The sequence below is a fragment of the Perca flavescens genome, chromosome 3 (genome assembly GCF_004354835.1).
Source record: "Perca flavescens isolate YP-PL-M2 chromosome 3, PFLA_1.0, whole genome shotgun sequence".
Classification (NCBI taxonomy): Eukaryota; Metazoa; Chordata; class Actinopteri; order Perciformes; family Percidae; genus Perca; species Perca flavescens.
The window spans coordinates 13,106,041-13,128,431 of record NC_041333.1 but is presented as its reverse complement, the minus strand read 5'-3'; the positions used below and the strand labels follow the sequence as shown (position 1 = coordinate 13,128,431).

Genomic DNA, 22,391 nt, shown 5'->3' with positions numbered 1-22,391 from the left:
ATGTTTTATTTAAGTAAGATGTCCACTTCTGCCATCTTTTGGCATATAAACCTTCTCTCAAACCTAGCACAAAAGTCAGCCTTTCCATTGCCCTTATTTCATGTATGACCTCAAACCATTGTTGCCGTATAGGACAATCGGGCTTATACCAGTTTCTGGTTATGACTTTCCTCGCAGCCGTGAGGAGTATCTTCACCAGGTACCTGTCCCTCTGTACCGTTACAAGTGAAATATGACCCAAGTACAAGACATACGAAGTGCATACGAAAGGAATCTTATAGCCAAGTACGTTACTCAAAACTAAATGTACATCCTCCCAAAATGACTTCAATTTTTCACAACTCCAAAAAACATGTGTGTGATGAGCTTCTAAGCAACCACATTGTCTCCAACAGGGCTGGTGTGTTGAAGATGTTTTACTACTAAATTCTTCCAGTTAAACACCCTCAATTGTTGTGAACTTGTGGAAGTATGTTGGGTTTCACACATATCGTACCATACATCTGATGAAATTTCCACTTTCAGTTCCTATTCCCACCTTGATTTCAAATATAATGTTGAGTTGCCCCTACATTCCATAATTCTTTCATAAAACATAGAAATGATTTTAACGCAGTTACTATTCGGTCTATAAGCATTCATAATATATCTTATAATTTAATTAAATTCTTGTGAGTTCTCCATTTTCAGTTCTTTGTTGTAGTAATCTCTAAATTGTATATACCTAAATAAATCCCTATTGTGAAGGGAAAATTTTTCTTTTAATGTTTGGAAAGTCTGTAATTCCTTGTTCTCTATTATCGTACACACTGCCTTAACACCTTTTACTGCCCAATCTTTGAATGTGGCATCATTAATTCCTGGCTTAAACTCGGTGTCAAAGGCTATCCATCTAAGCACTCTCTGGTCTCTCCTTAGTTTTAGTTGCCTCACAAAGTTAAACCAGAACTCTAGAGCACTAGAAGTTATAGAGTCTATTTTATCTTTGACTAATGAGGGGATTTCTTCTGATAACCTTCTACGTACGTCTCGATTTCCTTCCATCTAGCAAAATAGTTGTCATTACACCAAAGAAATAGGGGGCGGAACTGAGCTGCATAAAAATAATCTTTAAGATTTGGGAGCGCCATCCCTCCTTTATGTTTGGCCAACTGAAGTGTTGCATATTTTACTCTAGGCTTCTTTCCATCCCAGATAAATCTAGAAAAAAGCATGTCTCAGGCTAAGAACTGATGTTGAGGGACCTCTACTGGCAAGGCCTGGAATAGAAATAGCAATCTAGGCAAAATGTTCATCTTAATTACACTAATCTTACTACTAAAATCCAACGGGTGGGTAGACCATCTTTCAATATCTTTTTTAATATTTTAGTTAATTCAATTATAGTTTACCTATAATTTGTTTAGATTTTTGATTATGTTCACCCCTAAGTACTTTATTGATTCTATATCCCATCTTACATCATATCTACATCTTATTTCCTTTGAAGGAGTATAGTTGAATGACAAAAGTTGTGTCTTTGTAATATTTATTTTATAACCAGCATAATAACTAAAATCCTCAAGGATTTCCATCAGTATTGGTAAGGAGGTCTCAGGGTCGATCAAATGAACCAAAATATCATCCGCAAATAAACTAATTAAGTGATCTTTGTGTCCAATTTTAATGCCTCGTATTTTACCATGTTGGCGAATTACCTGGGCCAGGGGTTCAATATAAAACGCAAATAGTGTGGGACTAAGACAGCAACCTTGTCTAGTGCCCCTCTCCAATGTGAAAAATTGAGACAATGATCCATTGACTTTTATTCTTGCTGTCGGTTGTTGATAAAGTGTTCTAATTATCCCTACTGATTGTTCGCTAAAGCCAAATCTTTTCAATGTTTGATATAGGAAACACCAATTAACCCTATCAAAAGCCTTTTCGGCATCAAGGCTTAGTAATATCTCAGTTTTATTTTCCTTTTCTATTCTATCTATGAAATGTAACGTCCTGATATTGTCATGCGTTTGCCGGTTTTTAACAAACCCAGTTTGGTCTTCGTCAATTAATTCTGGGAGAAGGTTCTCAAGTCTTTTTGCAATAATCGCTGTGTACAATTTATAATCCACGTTGAGAATTGAAATAGGTCTATAGTTACTGCAATATTCCCTGTCTTTTCCCTCCTTTGGGAGTGTGATAAGAATATTTTAACCTCAATATATTTCTGAAGTGTTAAAACGTTCTCATTATTCCATGAACTTCCTAATTCCTTACCTGATTATTATTATGATTCTAATGGCATGTCCTGCCCACACTGCTGGCTGTGTCCTGATAGGTGGTGTGAAAGATTAAACAATGATGAAATGGACTTGAAGAGGGTTTCATAAACCTGCATATAAAGTAAAGTAACCATGCATCAAGATTAGAGACAGGGGTGAAGGGAGGAGAGAAGTTATGGGGGCATTTTATGACATATTATTCTTTAGAGTCTATCCGATCTTGCTTTTGTTCTTTACTTCTTTTTTCTTCTCTATGTCTTCCACTCTTTCCTCATCTTGTAAATTACGGAGACAGTTTCACCTGAATGGGTTGCAGAAGGCTGGCGACGTGGTTCTGGGTGGGCTCTTTGAGGTCCACTACACCTCAATCTTCCCTGAGTGGACATTCACTTCAGAGCCAGAACAGCCTACCTGCAAAGGGTGAGTTTCACACACATGCAGGAGACATGCAGATATGTGTAATGCATTTTAATATGGTTAATCAAATGTTGAGATGTATTAAGTTTAAAATGCAGCTTTAAAAAGGACATATTAATACAGTATGTTTTGGTAATGTGGATATGATGGTTGTATACTTGTGTTCTCACAATATTTATAGTGGTTAATAGAGACATTTTGTCTTTTAGCTTTGACACTCAAGGGTTTAGGCATACCATGACGATGGTCTTTGCTGTTGATGAGATCAACAGCAACTCCAATCTCCTACGCAATTTGACTCTGGGATACAGTGTTTATGATAACTGTGGTGCACTTGTTATTGGATTTCGTGCTGCTTTGGCACTCGCCAGTGGTCAAGAAGAGCAGTTTCTGCTTCAGGAGAACTGTTTTGGGACCCCTCCAGTCCTCGGGATTGTGGGTGATTCCTACTCAACATTTACTATTGCCACCTCCAATGTGCTAGGTTTATTCAGATTGCCCATGGTGAGCTTATATTTATTCTGTGCTTAAGAATTTGTGGTGTTGTTAAGATGGGTCAAATATTTGAAATGGGTCTATTGACTTGATTTAGATACTGTACACTGCCTGTGCGCATGTTGTCTGTCTTGTTTCAGGTGAGTCATTTTGCCACATGTTCCTGTCTGAGTGATCGGCAACGGTTTCCATCCTTCTTTAGAACAATCCCAAGTGATGCTTTCCAGGTGAAATTATTAGCAAAAATAATAACTAATGTTTTAAAGGGAGTACAGCAAACTTGAAAATATGATGATGAAGATGATGATGAATAATTTTATTTCAGTTAACATACATGAAAGAAACAATTATTTCCCACAAGTTGCCATGGTAGCTAAACGAAAAAGGAATAGGCTGAAGCCAAAGCTTATTTTTTCCAATCCTATAATCCCCATAGAATCACCCAGAAATCCAACAAAACTAAATAAAACTGAATACTTGAATACAATCCTAGTAATTTTACACTTTAATCAAATTACTTCATAACCCATAATAAAGCTTTTTTGAAACTCAACAGAGACGTATACATTTTCAACTCATCATTAATTCCATTCCATAATTTAACCCTCAAAACTGAAACACATCTATATTTTACATTAGTCCTCACTTTACCAGTTTCGAAGATAGAGAACCATCTTAAATCCTAATTAACTTCTCTTAAATAAAAAAATAAAATGAATACAGACAGGAAGGCCATTGTTCACAACTCCAAAAAGTATTTCCATTTTTTTTAAATATACAACATCTGGAAATGTTAAGCTCCTGGAACTTATATTAATAAAAAAATGATTAGTTGATTCATAATAAAAAGCTTTATGTATTATTCTAATTGCTCTCTTCTGAAGTTTAATTAGGATCTATATTTGTTTTCATATGCATGTTCCTATATTTCTGCACAGTATGTCATATATGGCATTACAAGTGAACAATACAATTTATGCAGACATCTCTTACTCAACAAATCCCTTACTTTATGAAGAACAGCAATAGATTTAGATCATTTCCTTTTAATATTATCTATATGTGGCTTCCAACAGAGTTTATAATCTATAATCAAAATAAATCTCCACAATAAAACAAAGTCCCATATTGGGCCATAAGGAAATGCATGCTTTGTGCATAGTTAATGAACAAGATGATAATGCAGAATATTCTTTTATCTACTCAGGTGCGTGCTATGATTCAGATTTTAAAACACTTTGGCTGGACTTGGGTTGGCCTTCTGGTCAGTGATGATGACTATGGACTACATGTGGCTCGATCCTTCCAATCTGACCTAGTTCAGTTTGGTGGAGGTTGTTTGGCCTACGCAGAGGTTTTGCCCTGGGGCAGTGACCCAGCAGAACTTAGGAGGATTGTGGATGTGATGAAGAAATCAACAGCTCGCGTGGTCATGGTGTTTGCACATGAGATCCACATTTATAAACTCATGGAGGAGGTTGGGTTCAAAATTCAAAGTCATTAATGAATCTATGTTTTTACTGTAAACTAAGAAATGTTGGTTAGAACATAGCAGGTCCTTAGACAAATAGCATAAAACATGAAAAATTAATAGGTACACCTTTACAAAAGGCATTAATTCCTTTTTTTCTCCCTGCTGCTGTAGAAAAAGTAAAGGAAAATGAAGTAAATAATTGTATATATTATCACAGCATTATTGTACACACTTAAGTGCATGCCACAAAGATTATATTTGTTTTTTTAGATGTCTGAAAGAAATTTGTTTTAAAATGCAATACACAGGTGGTGAGGCAGAATGTGACAGGCTTACAATGGATGGCCAGTGAAGCTTGGGCATCAGTTGATGTACTCCAGACGCCTGACTTCATGCCGTACCTGGGTGGCACACTGGGCATTGCCATCCGTCGAGGAGAAATAGCAGGGTTCAAGGACTTCCTTTTAAGAATACACCCTAATCAATACCATAACAACTACGGAAATAGTTTAGTGAGGGTTTATTCTTACAATCTGACCAGAAATTGCAGCAGTACATATTGTCATTATTTCTGTTAACACTCAATTTTCTTTACACATTTCAGGTAAATCAGTTTTGGGAAGACATATTTCCGTGTAAATTTGCACCACCTCCAGCCGGTTGGGTGGAGGCTGGGGGAGCACTATGCACTGGACAGGAGGTTCTACATAATGTGGAGAGTGAGTTGTTTGATGTTTCAAACCTGAGGCCAGAGTACAATGTTTACAAGGCTGTCTATGCCCTGGCGTATGCCCTCGATGACATGCTGCACTGTGTGCCAGGGAGAGGCCCTTTCAGCGGACACAGCTGTGCTACTTTGCAAAGACTGGAGCCATGGCAGGTGGGATATCAGTTTATACTCCACCTGTTTGTTTCCAAATACAGCTGCTGCACCTGAATGTAGTTTTTCAGTAGGAATATTATTAAAAACAAATAAGTACTGGTTGCAGTGAAGTACATGTGGACTCCAGGACCCTGTGACATCACTAACCACACCCAACAGTGATGCTGGGTGTGGTCAGAGGTGAAACAAACTTAAAACTTTCAACCAGAGAGGCAAGCAAAACACAGATGTTCATCCTGGTGTTAGGTTACACTTTAAACTTGATAATTGCAGCAAAGCTAGAATAAAGAATCTTTTATAATTGATAGCTATTTCTGATCTGATATATATATGGATGAAGTTTGTTAAATCTTTGTTACGTCTGTTTTATTTCTCTCAAATATTTGAAGCTGGTGTATTATTTGGATAAAGTTAATTTCACCACACCGTTTGGTGATCAAGTGACATTTGATGAGAATGGTGATGCCTTACCAATTTATGATGTCATGAACTGGCTGTGGCTCCCTGATGGAAAAGCAAAGATACAGAATGTGGGTGAGGTTAAAGAGTCAGCCAAAGGAAAAGAACTCACACTTGATGAAGCTAAAATCTTCTGGAACTTTGAATCCAAACAGGTTACTTATTATTGTTGATTTTGTTGACTTTTGTCCAATAACAACTCAAATAACAGCATCAAATTGTAGATCAGTGATAACTCTTTCCCATACAGCCACCCAGGTCAGTGTGCAGCGAGAGCTGTCCTCCAGGTACCCGCATGGCCAGAAAGAAAGGGGAACCCGAGTGCTGTTTTGACTGCATCCCTTGTTCTGAGGGAAAAATCAGCAACAAAACAGGTTGGTATTTATTTTAAAATACCCAAGGTAACTAAGTTAATTTACTCAAGTACTGTACTGAAGTACACATTTGAAGTGCTTGTATTTTACTTGAGTCTTTTCCCTTTGATGCCACTTTCTACTCCTACTCCACTACATTTCAGAGAGAAATATTGTACTTTTTACTCCACTACATTAATCTGACAGCTTTAGTTACTAGTTACTTTACAAGTTAAGATTTTTGCACACAAAACACATGTAGTTAATAAAATGCGATGTTTTAATATAAATGTAACTACCCAACAATATAAAGGCCTACAAGTACAGCTGAAATGATTAACCGATTAAACACATAGCTGATGAACAGAAATGTTTTAATCATTTCCAGTTTCTAAAATGTAAGGATTTTTCTGCATTGAGTACTTTTACTTTATACTAATAGGTACACTTTTTCCGATGATACTTACATACTTTTACTTAAGTAACCTTTTCAATGCAGGACTTTTACTTGTAACTAACTAACTTGGTATTAGTACTTAAAGGGATATTTCACTGCTGGAAAGCTGAATATATCTTTAAATTGGGTCAGTTATTTAGTATAAATGTGAAAAGAAAATTTAAATTGGTGCCTTCTAGGCCAAGAAAAGCCAGAAAATGTGTTTTTGGCTCATGTGGATGAAAGATACCAAATCCCAGAATGCACTTGCTTCGCTGCTCTGAGTCCACTCCCAAGCCACACCTACCGTTTACAGACATAGACAGACAGTTAGGCAGTCAACTCAATTCAAGTGTGTTTTATTGTCATTTCAACCATATACACAAAACAACGTTTCACCGTGGCTCAAGTGGTGTTACACATTTAAAATATTTAAAAACGACATTATATAAAAACGACATACGTGCTACATTTAGTGCACACACATAGGTTCCGTAAAGTTCAGCTAACGCATACTAGCATTAGCGCTTGGTGGGCTGTAAACACTGAGTATAAACACAGCCGTAAATTTGCGTGGAATGTAGAATGGTCGGCATCGAACAGTCACAAACTCCACCAGCAGTTAGTTTGATACAAGCAACCCATTTCTGCAACAGTCCGTGTTAACACAGCCCACCTCAACGAGTCTTACCCGGCGACAGAGCAGCATCCAGGCTAGCAGGCCTGGTAGCTGGATAGCGGAGTCCGGTACACTGTTGTTCAGCCATGTTTCTACAAAAACACAGCAGTCTCTGAACTTGCATTGGGAGTTTCGTTGAAGTTGGATGTAGTCCAGTTTGTTGTCCAATAAGCGGACATTTGCAAGCAGGATGGATGGGACAGGTGGCCGCTAGCGTTAGCTTTCCACCTAGCTCAAACTACTGCCCTCGTTCCGCGTTTCCGCTTTCTTGCACATCGCTTTCGATGTCCCCTTCCCCGGCTAGCGGCATTGAGCGACACCGCAGGCTGAGGTGCTGGTGCCATTTCTGCACCAGTCTGTGTTAACACAGCCCACCTCCACTAGTCCCGGCGACAGAGCAGCAGGCTTGGTAGCTGGATAGGCCGGTGCACTGTTGTTCAGCCATGTTTCCACTAAAACAAAAACACAGCAGTCTCTGAACTCGCATTGGGAGTTTAGTTGAAGTTGGATGTAGTCCAGTTTTTTGTCTAATGAGCGGACACTTGCAAGCAGGATTGATGGAACAGGTGGTCGGCTAGCGTTAGCTTTCCACCAGCTCTAACTTCTGCACACCGCTGTCGAGGTCCCTTTCCTCGGCTAGCAGCATTGGGCAACACCGGAGGCGAGTGCTGGTCTCCGTAGATGGCGAAGAGTAGTGTGTTGAGTATTCCGTCTGTAATAAAGTTTCCTGCATATTCTCCAATCTGTACCAATGTATCCCGGTGGTACACATGTGCGGTAGTTTGAATGCACATAATTGTTGTAAAGTTTTCTGCTGAAAAGACCATAGGAAAAGACGGAGCCAGTTTAGCAAGACTTCAAGATCGCTGACACACGTTTTGCTTCGGGAACCATTGGGTAAAGACAACAGTCCAACCCCCTATGGGCGGGTTGAAAACATGCAACACTACTTTCTGTAGTCCATTGCCTCTGGGCAAAAAATCTTCCGATGCAAAAATCGGAGATCTCTCGTCTCAGGAGGACATGAGGGAGGGAAGCACAGTCATTCGTAAATACTACTGTGTTTCTACTGATACAAAGCTTAATGCTAAATCGGTGAAGTATCCCTTTAAGTAAAGTATCCAAATACTTCTTCCACCACTGCCTAGGTTTCCCTATATATATATATATATATATATATATATATATATATATATATATATATATATATATTCATATAATGTAGATATTTATCTTAATAGTTGTTCTCTTCTTGTCAGACTCCATGGAGTGCACCAGTTGTCCAGAGGATTTCTGGTCCAGCCCCCAGCGTGATCACTGTGTTCCTAAGAAAACTGAATTCCTCTCCTATCAAGAGCCTCTGGGTATCTGCTTGACAACCACCTCATTGCTGGGCACATTTATCTGTGCTGTTGTCCTGGTAATATTCATCTATCATCGCAGTACACCCATGGTACGCGCCAACAATTCAGAACTGAGTTTCCTGCTTTTGGTATCACTTAAGCTATGTTTCCTGTGTTCACTGCTGTTTATCGGCCGTCCAAGTCAGTGGACTTGCCAGCTGAGACATGCAGCATTTGGAATCAGCTTTGTACTTTGTGTGTCATGCATCCTGGTTAAAACCATGGTGGTTTTGGCTGTGTTCAAGGCCTCCCAGCCAGGAGGAGGAGCCAGTCTGAAGTGGTTTGGTGCTGTGCAGCAGAGAGGGACAGTTCTGGTTCTTACTTCTATTCAAGCAACAATCTGCACTGCCTGGCTTGTCTCCTTCTCACCAGTGCCTCATAAAAACACGCAATATTACAATGATAAGATAGTGTATGAATGTGTAGTCGGGTCTACAATTGGTTTTGCAGTGTTATTGGGTTACATTAGTTTACTTGCTATCCTCAGCTTCCTGTTAGCATTTCTGGCGAGGAATCTTCCAGACAACTTCAATGAGGCCAAGCTCATCACTTTTAGCATGTTGATCTTCTGTGCTGTGTGGGTTGCCTTTGTTCCTGCTTATGTCAATTCTCCGGGCAAATATGCAGATGCAGTGGAGGTATTTGCCATCCTGGCCTCCAGTTTTGGCCTTTTAGTGGCACTTTTTGGACCCAAATGTTACATAATCTTGCTGAGACCAGAAAGAAACACAAAGAAAGCTATCATGGGTCGAGGTACCACAAAGTCATAAAGCAGCACTTATGATACTATCTGTACTTTACATTCCTTTAAGAGTGATCTACTTATTATTGTTCTTTGAATTTCAGCAACTTAGGAACGTTTTTTTGACATGAAAGAAACAAGCAGAATGTAATGTAAAGAAATAAAGTCTTCCATAATTATTGACTTTTTGCCTGATTATTTACTCTTTCCTGGGATTCTAAAAAGAAACAAAAAATGTGTTCAACTAGGTAGCTGTACTATTGTCTGTCGACATAAAAATACTTTTATTCCACGTGGTCTGGCACCAGTATTTAACTTTTTGATTACTGTAAATTTTACTGTTGAGAACTTAAACCAGCTGGGTTGTAATTAAAAGCAGTGTTAGTTCTCTCCTTGTTACACTAATGAAATTATGTTGTTGTTTCCCATAGTTTCCATTAGTTCCCTCTTATTAGAGGATAATTTCGGGATATCTACAGGGTATGCAGGCTGTTCTCTAAAGCAGTGTTAGTTTCCCCTTTGTAACACTTAATCACAAGATAACTACAGGGTATGAAGCCTATCATCTGAAGCAGTGTTAGTCCTTCCTGGAAACACTTCATTAAAGGATAACTACACAGGCTATCAGCTAAAGCAGTGTTAGTTCCCCCTTTGTTACAGGATAACTACAGGGTATGCATTCTCATGAACAGGTTTGTAAGATATCATACAAAAATGTATGCACATATAAACCATGAATCCAGCCAATTAATATAGCTCACGTTACTGTATTGTAAGTTACTGGGTTAACAGTTAACTTCATTTAATGGTATATGTTTTTTATATATTCCATTTTGAAGAGCCACACTCGCTGCATAGACAATATAAAATGACAAAGGCCCACCTTAAAAATAAAGTACTGTATTTATAGTCAATTAAATAGAAATATACATTTTATGTAAACTGGTTGGGTGTGCAGCTTTATAAGACCATCCGATACATATCTAGACACATACAATACGGTTCAGGTACAATACATTTTCATATGGAACACTTCAGTGCGATTCGATTAGTTGTTGAAACGACTTGTTGCGATTCGATGAGATATGATTCCACCTAATAGAGTTAATATTTGTTTAACTGTATATTTTTTCCCTGATTGCATAGACTTGAGAGAACAATTTTTAAAAGCCAAAAGTCTTGTTCATTATTTTTGTTCTGTATGATTTCAATACATTTCCGTGATATTTAGTTTTTTCTTTTGTCTTTATAGACATACAACAATTTATACATTCATGTGACATCCCTGCATAGTTGGGCTTCTGTGATTGGTCATGCCGGAGAGCACTTCCAATAGTAAGGCACACTATATGCAGCTTCACCTGATCTAAAGTTTAAACAAGAAGATAAAAGTGCAATATGATTTAAGGGTCACTGTTGGTAGTCTATTGCTGCATTTGTAACTTATTTTTTAGACCTTTAGATTGTATTTTCCACTCTGAAATTAGGTTTATTATGGCAAATATAAATTTCCCACTAAACACACATCAAAACATACACAGAAGACTAACCTGATATTGTCACAGCTTCAGGAATTATACTCATAGTGTGACCATACAGTAATTATCTTTTGCTGTATTGCTTTGTTTGGGTTTATCTTTCATCTCCACAGTGCATTCAGTGTCTATTTGAGGTAAAAGACGATTCATGTAATTTCATTTAGCATCATACTTTGTGTTTGACAGACAGAAACTCAAGATGAGCTCCAAATTCACAATAACAAAAGAATTTAGACTTTTAACATTAAAGCAATTAACATAAAATATAACATATAAGGGGCTCTTTTTATTATTTGTTGAGGGGAGGGTCACCCAACATTTTTGTGTGTGTGTGTGTGTGTGTGTGTGGGGGGGAGGGTCACACCCAACTTTTGTATTCCATGTAGCTCTCAGTCTCGGCCCCTCATCAGCACCCTAGCAGATGGGTCTGACCGCATACGCGGAGTTTGCTGGGGGCAGGAGGAGCACTTCCCCCCTGGTGGCTGAAACGGGTAATTGCATTGTTAAAAAATTAGTGTAATAATTACGTCCGGCATGACCAGATATTTCATAAATATTTTTAAATAACACAAAACAACTAAATTGTGGTAGGTAATACATCTGATTTCATACTGCTTTAGTCAAAAAAATATTACCTGGCTGACAATAGGAGCAGCAGGATGCAAAAAAACGAAAATTACTGTTGCACTATCTGGACATCTTGCCATGCCAACGTTGCAATAAAGGTTTCCTAAATGCCATGTATATACATTTTATGTCAGCTTACAAAGATTGCACATTTTGTGTAGATTTTGACTTTTATACGTTTATTCCACTGTGTTTAAACGGCGAAGTGGAGAGGTCTCGTTCACCTGTTTGCAGCTGGCTGCTGAATGTGACACGCGTCGTGTCATTGGATTACGGCAAAATACGGATCTTTTTTGTTAAAGGTGCAATATGTAATACTGACAGCTAGTGTTATAGTTACTGCAGTACAAATTCAAAATACTGGAGAGAGTCGTCTCCCCTGCCTCCTCCTCCCCAGACTTGAAGTTCACGTTTGTTGCCAGGCTGAGATCGGAGCATCCACAACAATGTTGCTAGACGCTTGTCTCAGATAGCCAGACATTACTCCACAGCTCAGCTGAGTAGCTAACGTTAGATGTTGGCTATATTGACAGTCATAAAAGCCTATGCTCACACGGGGCTCTCCACACACTAGACAGACACACTTCCTCGGCTTAGAATTACGATTACGAACCGCTAACAATACCACTACCTTGCCGTCCTTTTCCACCCGACTGAACACACTTTATTGGCTTAGAATTATGGCAACAATCGCTAAACACACTGCAAACTCAAGGTCCTCTCTTCCCGATTTACAGCGCCCCTCTCTTGGCTTCTGTAGGATACTCGTAGGGTACAGATTTGATCATTGGCAAATTATCAAAGATGTTTTATCAATATTAATAAAGTTATAAATATGGTTGTTAATAACTTTATCAAATCGACAGACAATCAAAACGGGGCACCACCCTGCAAGTCAGGGACCAATAATCAAACTGTGGAACAGTCTCATTTCTGTGGTAATCCTTTAAAAGGAAACAAAGGAAGGGGTGATTTCGAGCACGGACCTGTTCAGCCAGCAATTATTACAATAAGTACACAAATAATCACAAGCAACTGCTATTTAAGTATAATAGAATTTATTAACGTCACAATTATCAGTAGTCAATCAATAATCCTTCACTAATAAACTTATATACCTTTTTACGATATCACAACCAAAACAAGCAAAAACAAAGCAGCATGTGTCATGGACACGTCTGTGACTGTGTGTGTGTGTGTGTGAGAGTGAGTGAAAGTGGAGGGGGCAGTGTCGAAATGTAGTCTAACACAAAACTACAAAAATGGCTACTCCTGTGAGATGCACATAACTATTTAGCTTCAAGAGGGTAAAGTTAGCATTTAGCAGGGTTAGCAGGGTTAGCAGGGTTAGCATGGTGGCGTTAGCCAGGACCAGTCGGGATCACTTCACTGGCTATGTCTCAATTGTTTTTGCGAGTAACCAACTTGGGTACTCTAGCTATATAATTCAATGTGAGTAGCTACACACAGTAGAATGTTGAAATGACATAAAATGCCCGTCCCTAGTAGCTGTGATAAATTAGCCTGAAGCTAATGCTTACCTGTTCAGGAGGAAGTTTGCCAACTTGGCGTCCTTTGGGGCTCTAAGCTGTCTCCATCTTTCAAATATCTATTTACCCAACGGGTTTGTTACGTCTCCGGTCACGCAATTGTTAGAAACATGCCGTTTTTTTTTGTCAGGTAGAATCTATCTCTGTTGATCCTGTTTGTTTGTTTGCTGCTTTCATGGCTGTACTAACGTTACAGCTGTAGCGCACTGGGTTTACGTTTTTACAGTTATATCTGGCAACCCGGCCTGGCTGACAAACTGGGCAGTTGATAACACATAGGCCAAAACACAAACAGAAATTCTGTCACGGAACAGAAATTTTAAAAGGAGAAAATACTGGCATTAGCATTGTTGTCAGAAAAGATAGTTTTTCAACTTAGCATGTTTCCTTAATATCTGATGACGCATTGGGGTCATTTTTGGATTTATTACAGTAAATATATTACATATTGGACCTTTAACGTGTCGTAATGTTTTATGGTGTGATTGCGCTTGGTTTCTGCGTCTCAATAGACTGTAGGTCGAACACTGATTGTTGACTGTTACATTTTAGTTGAATTATTCCGCCACTGTCTGTCTATTGCGTTCCAAGACAGCCGTGCCGCGATTGGCAATTGATTATTACCCAGTGTGCATTGCTGAATGGTCTCAATGTTTTATTGTTTTATTTCATGTGAATACTAGATCACTAGAGGAGTAACTTAGTATTTGGAGTAATGCAGTAATGCAGGAAGTGTGCATTTAGTTTCCATGCTTATTGTGTTTCCACAACAATGTTAGTGAGTAAATCTACTGAAATGGCCACCACACCATAACAGTGGAGTGTGATGTGTAAGATGAGAAAGCAGAGATTAAGTATCATCTCTCAAAGCTGTAAAAATATAATGGTTTTCTCTATATGTTGCTAAGTGCAAACCAGTACAGAAGGCTTCTATAAATTGTTGGGGAGGCTCATGCATATTTTTCTAATCATTTTGGAGGGTCATGGAAAGCTTATTGCTGTCGAAGGGAGGGTCACGTCTATTTTGATAAAAGATCCCAAAACTCCTCCGGTGGCCCCTTAAATAAATAAGGAACAGTCCCTAAATGATGTAATCGTGACATAGAGTTAATTTGATATGTGTTTGCACCGCCCCCACATGACTGATCATACCATAGGAGTGCCTGGGGGGTGTGAAACTATGACGAAAACCACCAAAGGAGATGACATAGCTCTGCATATAAAATTAAGTCACCGTGCATGAAGCTCAGAAAGAGTGTCGGAAAGAGGGCAGTTATGGGTGCATTTCTAGATACATTTTTGTTCTTGTATGGCTACCTGATCTTAATTTTATTCTCTACCCCCTTTTTCTTGTCAGAGTCTTCCTCTCTCATCTCATCTTGTAAATTAAGAAGGCAGTTTTATCATAATGGGATGCACAAGCCTGGTGATGTTATTCTGGGTGGGCTGTTTGAGGTCCACTACACCTCTGTCTTCCCTGAGCTGACATTCACCTCAGAACCAAATCAGCTCAACTGCCAAGGGTAAGTTTCACACACATGTAGCAGACATTGTGCGCAGATGATCATAAATAATGTATTGCTTTTTAGTGGTTGATTAAGACATTTTATGTGTTAGCTTTGACCCTCCAGGGTTCAGGCATGCCATGACCATGGCCTTTGCTATTGATGAGATTAACAAAAACTCCAACCTGCTACCTAATGTGACTCTGGGATACAGTCTTTATGACAACTGTGCTACACTCGTAATTGGATTAAGTGCTGCATTGTCATTAGCCAGTGGTCAAGAAGAGCAGTTTCCGCCTCAGGAGAACTGTTTGGGGACCCCACCAGTCCTGGGAATTGTGGGTGATTCCTTCTCAACATTTTCTATCGCCACCTCTGATGTGATAGGTTTATTCAAATTGCCCATTGTGAGTTTACTTTCTTCAATACTGCTGTTTTTAATGTGCCAACTGAAGGTTGAAGGTATTTTACATTTTTTAAATTAAAATGAGGATAGGACATATACATTAAAGCTTAGCTCCAGCTTCTCCAACAAACCTTTATTTGGTAAGAAGTAATCTTTATATATTAGATTTTATAATGGTGGATTTTTAAATAGAGTAAATTATTTGAATGTTTCAACTGATTGGCATGAGATCATGAAAATCTGTTTGTAAACGGTATGTTTCTTTATAGGTGAGTTACTTTGCTACATGTTCCTGCCTCAGTGATAGGCGAAGGTTTCCATCCTTCTTCAGAACAATCCCAAGTGATGCTTTCCAGGTAAAACTCTGTTTTAGAAATAACAAATCCAAAACATGGTTTACAGGGAGTTTATTGAGATGTCCTGAAAGTCCCTCAAGCAAACACATATTTTGCTTGTACTGTACTTGATTTGTGCATCATTGATGCAAATATATGGATTTAGAAGAACGAGCATAATGGGTTCAAGTAATTGTAATTTTAATGTGAGACATGAATAGCTATTTTTTCACTGAAAGGTTATTCCAACCTGTGCACTAATCCCTCTGCTCTCTATGCAATTAGGTGCTGGCTATGATTCAGATTCTAAAACGCTTTGGCTGGACTTGGACAGGTCTGCTGGTCAGTGATGATGACTACGGACGTTATGTTGCCCGATCCTTTCAATCTGACCTGGCTCAGTCTGGAGGAGGTTGTCTGGCCTACTTAGAGATATTGCCCTGGGGTGACAACCCAGCTGAACTAAGGAGGATTGTGGAGGTGATGAAGAAATCCACAGCACGTGTGGTCATTGTGTTTGCACATCAGATCCACATGATTCAACTCATGGAAGAGGTATCTATCTATCTATCTATCTATCTATCTATCTATCTATCTATCTATCTATCTATCTATCTATCTATCTATCTATTCATATTTTTGTGTTATATTGTACTGATTCAGTGGTACAAAGTAGACTAAATTATTCTACAGTATGTCAGTCTGAAATAAATATATTAAATAAAATGCAATGAACAGGTGGTGAGGCAGAATGTGACAGGCCTGCAGTGGATGGCCAGTGAAGCCTGGACATCAGCTGCTGTGCTGCAGACCCCCCATCTCATGCCATACCTGGGTGGCACTCTGGGTATTGCCATCCGCCGCGGAGAAATACCAGGGTTAAGGGAGTTTCTGTTAAGAATACTGCCTGACCTACATGATGAAATTCATGAAAATAGCATGGTAAAGATTGTAACATTACATTCAGATCAGTAATTGCAATTTATAATATTGATATTTCTGTTAAGACTTTTAAATACATTTCAGGTGAGGCAGTTTTGGGAATACACATTTCAGTGTAGATTTGCACCACCTCCACTAGGTTGGGTGGAGGCTGGGGGAGCACTATGCACTGGACTGGAAGATCTAGAGAATGTGGAGACTGAGTTTTTGGATGTTTCTAATCTCAGGCCTGAGTACAATATTTACAAGGCTGTGTATGCGCTGGCGTATGCCCTCGATGAGATGCTGCGCTGTGTGCCAGAGAGAGGGCCTTTCAGCGGGCACAGCTGTGCTACTTTGCAAAGACTGGAGCCATGGCAGGTGTGATATCAGTTTACACTCCATCTGCTTAGTTTTTGAAAACAGCTGCTGCATCTTGAGGTTTGAAAATTCCTGTATATCTTTGAGTAAATGACAAAATGCTTAATCCTAGAAGCTGAAAGAGAACACAAAATTAATTTCTTGTGACAAACAATTAATTAATGGCAACAATGTTTGATCGAATTTAGAGAGCTCACATTTCATGTGTTTAGAGCGCTATATTTAAAATACTTGCATGACTAAATCAACAATTTGTGACAAAGAACATATGAAAGCATGCACACAATCAAGAACAAGGAATTGTTTTGAGTCTATGATATAATCTATTTTGTACCCCTATGTAGCTAATGTATTACTTGGAAAAGGTTAACTTCACCACACCATTTGGGGATCAAGTGTCATTTGATGAGAATGGTGATGCCTTACCAATATATGATATCATGAACTGGCTCTGGCTCCCTGATGGAAGAACTAAAGTTCAGAGAGTGGGGATTGTTAAAAAGTCAGCCACCAAAGGTGAAGAACTCACACTTGATGAAAACAAAATCTTCTGGAACTTTGACTCCAAACAGGTTACTTCTTTTTATTGTTGTATTTACCTCAGTACTGTATTACACAAAAAGCAGAATCAAAAAGTGTAGAATACCTGTTATATAACTCTTATTATCTCTTCAGTCACCACAGTCGGTGTGCAGTGAGAGCTGTCCGCCAGGTACCCGCATGGCCAGAAAAAAAGGGCAGCCTGTATGCTGTTTTGATTGTGTCCCTTGCTCTGATGGAAAGTTCAGCAATGAAACTGGTTGGTATCATTATAAAATGTTGAACTGTGGGATATGAATTTGTTTTCAGGAACTTTCCCCTTCTTGGTGCCCATGATGTGGACAAAAAAAAAACATTCCTGCCACTACAGACACCACAAGTGCAATTCCTGGCATTGGTGGCCCATCAAACATTACTGTCAATGTTCACAGGTGAGAGGGACAATATCCTTGATGCTCTGTTCTCCTATTTCCATAGACTCCATGGAGTGCACCAGTTGTCCAGAGGACTTCTGGTCCAATGCCCAGCGTGACCACTGTGTTCCTAAAATAACAGAGTTCCTGTCCTACCATGAGCCTCTGGGTATCTGCTTGGCCACCGCCTCGTTGATAGGCACATTTATCTGTGCTGTTGTCCTGGGCATCTTCATCTATCATCGCAGTACACCCATGGTACGCGCCAACAATTCAGAACTGAGTTTCCTGCTTTTGGTGTCACTTAAACTATGTTTCCTGTGTTCACTGCTGTTTATCGGCCATCCCAGGCTGTGGATATGCCAACTGAGACATGCAGCATTTGGGATCAGCTTTGTACTTTGTGTGTCATGCATCCTGGTTAAAACCATGGTGGTTCTGGCAGTGTTCAAGGCCTCCCAGCCAGGAGGAGGAGCCAGTCTGAAGTGGTTTGGTGTTTTGCAGCAGAGAGGGACAGTTCTGTTTCTTACTTCTATTCAGGCCGCAATCTGCACTGCCTGGCTTGTCTCTTCCTCACCAGCTCCTCATAAAAACACTCAATACCACAATGATAAGATAGTGTATGAATGTGTAGTTGGGTCCACAGTGGGATTTGCAGTGTTACTGGGTTACATTGGCTTACTGGCTATCCTTAGCTTCCTATTAGCATTTCTGGCGAGGAATCTTCCAGACAACTTCAATGAGGCCAAGCTTATCACTTTCAGCATGTTGATCTTCTGTGCTGTTTGGGTTGCCTTTGTTCCTGCTTATGTCAACTCTCCAGGTAAATATGCAGATGCAGTTGAGGTATTTGCCATCCTGGCCTCCAGTTTTGGCCTCTTGGTGGCACTGTTTGGACCCAAATGTTACATAATCCTGTTGAGACCTGAGATGAACACTAAGAAAGCCATAATGGGTCGAGGCACCACTAAGACATAAAAACTAACTCTAGTAAATAAATGAAAAATAATTCAGTCTGTATTTTAAATGTATTCAACAATGATCTGCTCATGAAATGACACAAAATAAGTAAAACTTTCTTTACATAGAGGAATAATGCCAGAAGATACTCCAATATATAAATAAATGTTAATTAAAAACATAGTTTTCTATTGTTTCTATAATTTCAATCATTGGCTGTTTTGCCGATTGTATTTCCTTGGAATTGAAATACTAAAAAATATGTTGAACTGTCTGAACAATATGTCTGTGAATGAGTCAATCATACAATACACTACAGCTCATAACCATCAAAGATGTAAAAAGAAATCTGCTTATCTGTGACTCTTGTAGCTGCTGCAAGTTCACAAGTTGCTCACAAGTTGGAAATTAGTCTATACATTGTGTATTTCAATGCCTTAAATATTAAACTACTACCAAAAAAGAAATGTAAATATTGGAGAACCTTGATGTATGACATTTTTAACTGCTTACTGCTTTAAATACTTTTAGAAGTTCAAGAACAACATGAGAGGGATACTACTAAATATATATTTGTAATCAATAAACCCTATAACAACAATGCAGATATTATTTCAGTTATGGCAACCTTCATGAAACAGCATTGAGACTAATTCATAATTTAACAATTATTTCTCAAAAAACATGTATGATTTGGGAACTGAATTAGTGAAGATGGGAGTAACTCATTATTCACTGCCTCCTGAAATACAGCAAGTAGTTTTTTCCTGTACAAGCCATTATACGTTATTATTTTAGATCCCCCCACTTTTACCAAGTTGAAAATCTGAAATTTCCCAAGGAAATAGAAATCGCTAGTGTTTCTGTTTGCGTTCAGGATGTAAATTTAAAACTCGGACTTTCTCTATTTTTAGCGATACCAAATGTCATGTCATGTTTTCATCACAACTTCATATATTTACTAAGTTCATATTTTTAAGATTTTATTGCTAAATTACTTTGTGATAAGACATAGTTTCGACAACATACAATTGGTTCATAGATTCTGAAATCTAATATTTTCAAAACAGTATAACATCCATATGTTCTCTAAATAGACAATTATGAAAAAGCGATTTATTTTTAATTACACCGTGGGTTGCCCTGGTACCACAGGCTCTGGGCTTCAAGAGGTTAACAGAAACGGCAGTTGTATGCAAGCATAAAAAGATCCTCAAGTTTAAATAAGCAATGAGTTGTTATTGTTAAATAAGGCTCTAAATTAGTAATTGAATCAATTTATTTACTTTTAGCTTTTTAAATCCTTCAACTGTGTAATCTGGGGGTAACCACTTCCTCTGGAGTACAATATATGTATTATATTCATAGTTTTTTTCTAGTATAGAACAGTTAAAAGTATCAAACCACCTATTGAAAGGCAACAGAATACAGGAAAGTATCTACTGTGTTCAAAATGTTCTTTTTTTAAATTTTCTCAAAAGACTCAAAATTGTTTTTTGATTCTTAAAGCAAAATATCTGACCATGTGGCATAGATTAATGGGAACAATTCCATACCGTCCCAGACTGTGGACTTGCCAGCTGAGACTGGTAGCATTTGGAATTAGCTTTGTGTTTTTGTCTCATGTATTCTTGTAAACAACATGGTGGTTTTGGCTGGGGGTGGAGACAGTCTCAAGGGGTTTGATGCTGTGCAGCAGAGAAGAAAAGTTGTTGCTCTTACCTGCATTCAGGCAGCAATCAAAAGAATAAAAGTATAATAATAATTAAATAAAAATAACAGTAACAGTAAAATTATCTAATATGTTGCTATATGAAATAATATAAATAAGTGTGTATTTATAAATGGTTTTACTTCTAATTCTAGAAGCAATAAAGAAATGCTTGTGTAAAAAGCATTTTTGCCTGATCACATTCCCTAGGACTTTGAAAGTTTTTCTATGTTTCCACCTGACTAAACCTCAGAGATGGAATAAACAAAAAAAAAAAAAAAAGAGTCCTGTAGTTGTTTAAATAGGTTACCCATGAATGATGGGTATCCTTCTTTCTACAAAGTAAGACAAGCAGCTGTGGGCAGCATCAGAATCAGCTTATTATTAAATATTGATATTTAGTTTAGTCGTACACGTTTAGGAAAACGTTTAAATATACCTAAGACAATAATTAAAAGACATCTTGTATTGAGATGCAAAAGTCTAAGCCAATAAGCATGTCTCATCCATATTTCTCTCATATTACCACCTGAAAAAGCAAGTAAAACATTTTTTTTATCTTTACAACAGTAAAGAGTTTTTGTATTTTAGACAAACCGAAAATATTATCTGCATTTAATGCAATTTTGTGACTTTGTATTCCCATATTGATACCTTTTGATGAATTGATATCATTTTGAGTTCTAGCTTGTCAGTAAGTGGCTTATTTGAATGAGCAAACAGTAATGGCCTTGGTGGGTTACTCTTTCCATTGGGAAACTTGAAGAATAGAAAAGTACCTAATAATAAAATCATCTGATGCTGAAACTTGGTAAGCATTTTATATTTGGTATGTATTTCCACTCACTTTCAAATGTTTTTAACGTAAATAGAAATGAGATTTCTTTTGACAGGGCACGTCTAGCTTGTACAGTATGATCCTTGATTCACCATTAAGCATCACAAAAGGCATTGTCAAACTCCTACACAAACATATGGTACATACATAGTTCTATTGACAAAATCAAATTATTGGATGTGTAATACCAAGTTAATGAAAGTAAAAGTGAATAAATAGAAGAAGAAAAATTATATTGCTCACATGAGAAAAAGGGATGATAAGAATTGACTCCTAATAAATGTTCTCTAGTTGATTACAATCCCCAGACATTTCAGAAATGTATTTACATCACAAAAAAAGGGGCTTAATTTTCCGATAGAAAAACAAAAGAAGTAGCCTAAACATTAAAGTAATTTAAAAATGTATAATTTGGTCCAGGACTTGTTAAAACACTTGCAGATATGGCATAGCATCACGTTTAACAGGTTATATTAAAATAATTAATTTGCTATGTGTAGTATGTCCTGCCCACATAACCTGAACCCTGATGGGTGGTGTTAAAAGTTAAACAATGACGTAAAGCATGCAAAGGGAATGTCATAGCCCTGTATATAAAATGAAGTAACCTTGTATGAAGAATAGAAACTGTGTGAGGGGAGGATGGCAGTTATGGGGGCATTTCTTGACACATATATGCTCTTGTGTGTCTACCTTATCTTGTTTTCTTTCTCTTCATCTCTTCCCTCATCTTGTAAATTACGGAGAAAGTTCCATCTTAATGAAATGCACAAGCCTGGCGATGTGGTTCTGGGTGGGATGTTTGAGGTCCACTACACCTCTGTCTTCCCTGAGCGGACATTTATCTCAGAGCCAGAACAGCCCAGATGCGAAGGGTAAGTCTCATACACATGCAGCAGACAGCATGGGTCTGCGCAGAGTATTCATGATAATGGAGAGTGAGTAAAATCATTTTTAGTGATACTTAAAAATAGTATCCAGATACAGCTGTGACAAGTATAATATGACAACAGTGTAATATTTTATTAACATAGATTTAGATTTTTATTGTAAATATCTACCCA

The 22,391-nt window shown here is 38.2% G+C and overlaps 2 protein-coding genes across 2 annotated transcripts; both read left to right on the top strand.

Moving 5' to 3' along the window:
• The first annotated feature begins 2,493 nt into the window (after positions 1–2,493).
• LOC114552260 (extracellular calcium-sensing receptor-like) lies at positions 2,494–9,630 on the top strand. The gene is made up of 9 exons (XM_028572926.1): positions 2,494–2,681; positions 2,888–3,182; positions 3,314–3,400; positions 4,381–4,650; positions 4,956–5,159; positions 5,252–5,527; positions 5,920–6,144; positions 6,240–6,363; positions 8,717–9,630. The coding sequence occupies exons 1-9, from the start codon at positions 2,515–2,517 to the stop codon at positions 9,628–9,630; spliced, it is 2,562 nt and encodes an 853-aa protein (XP_028428727.1). The 5' UTR covers positions 2,494–2,514.
• A 5,085-nt stretch (positions 9,631–14,715) lies between these two features.
• Positions 14,716–22,123, top strand: LOC114553381 (extracellular calcium-sensing receptor). The gene is made up of 10 exons (XM_028574656.1): positions 14,716–14,840; positions 14,935–15,229; positions 15,498–15,584; positions 15,849–16,118; positions 16,302–16,514; positions 16,599–16,865; positions 17,210–17,437; positions 17,541–17,664; positions 17,883–18,641; positions 22,078–22,123. The coding sequence occupies exons 1-10, from the start codon at positions 14,731–14,733 to the stop codon at positions 22,086–22,088; spliced, it is 2,364 nt and encodes a 787-aa protein (XP_028430457.1). The 5' UTR covers positions 14,716–14,730; the 3' UTR covers positions 22,089–22,123.
• The last annotated feature ends 268 nt before the right edge of the window (positions 22,124–22,391 follow it).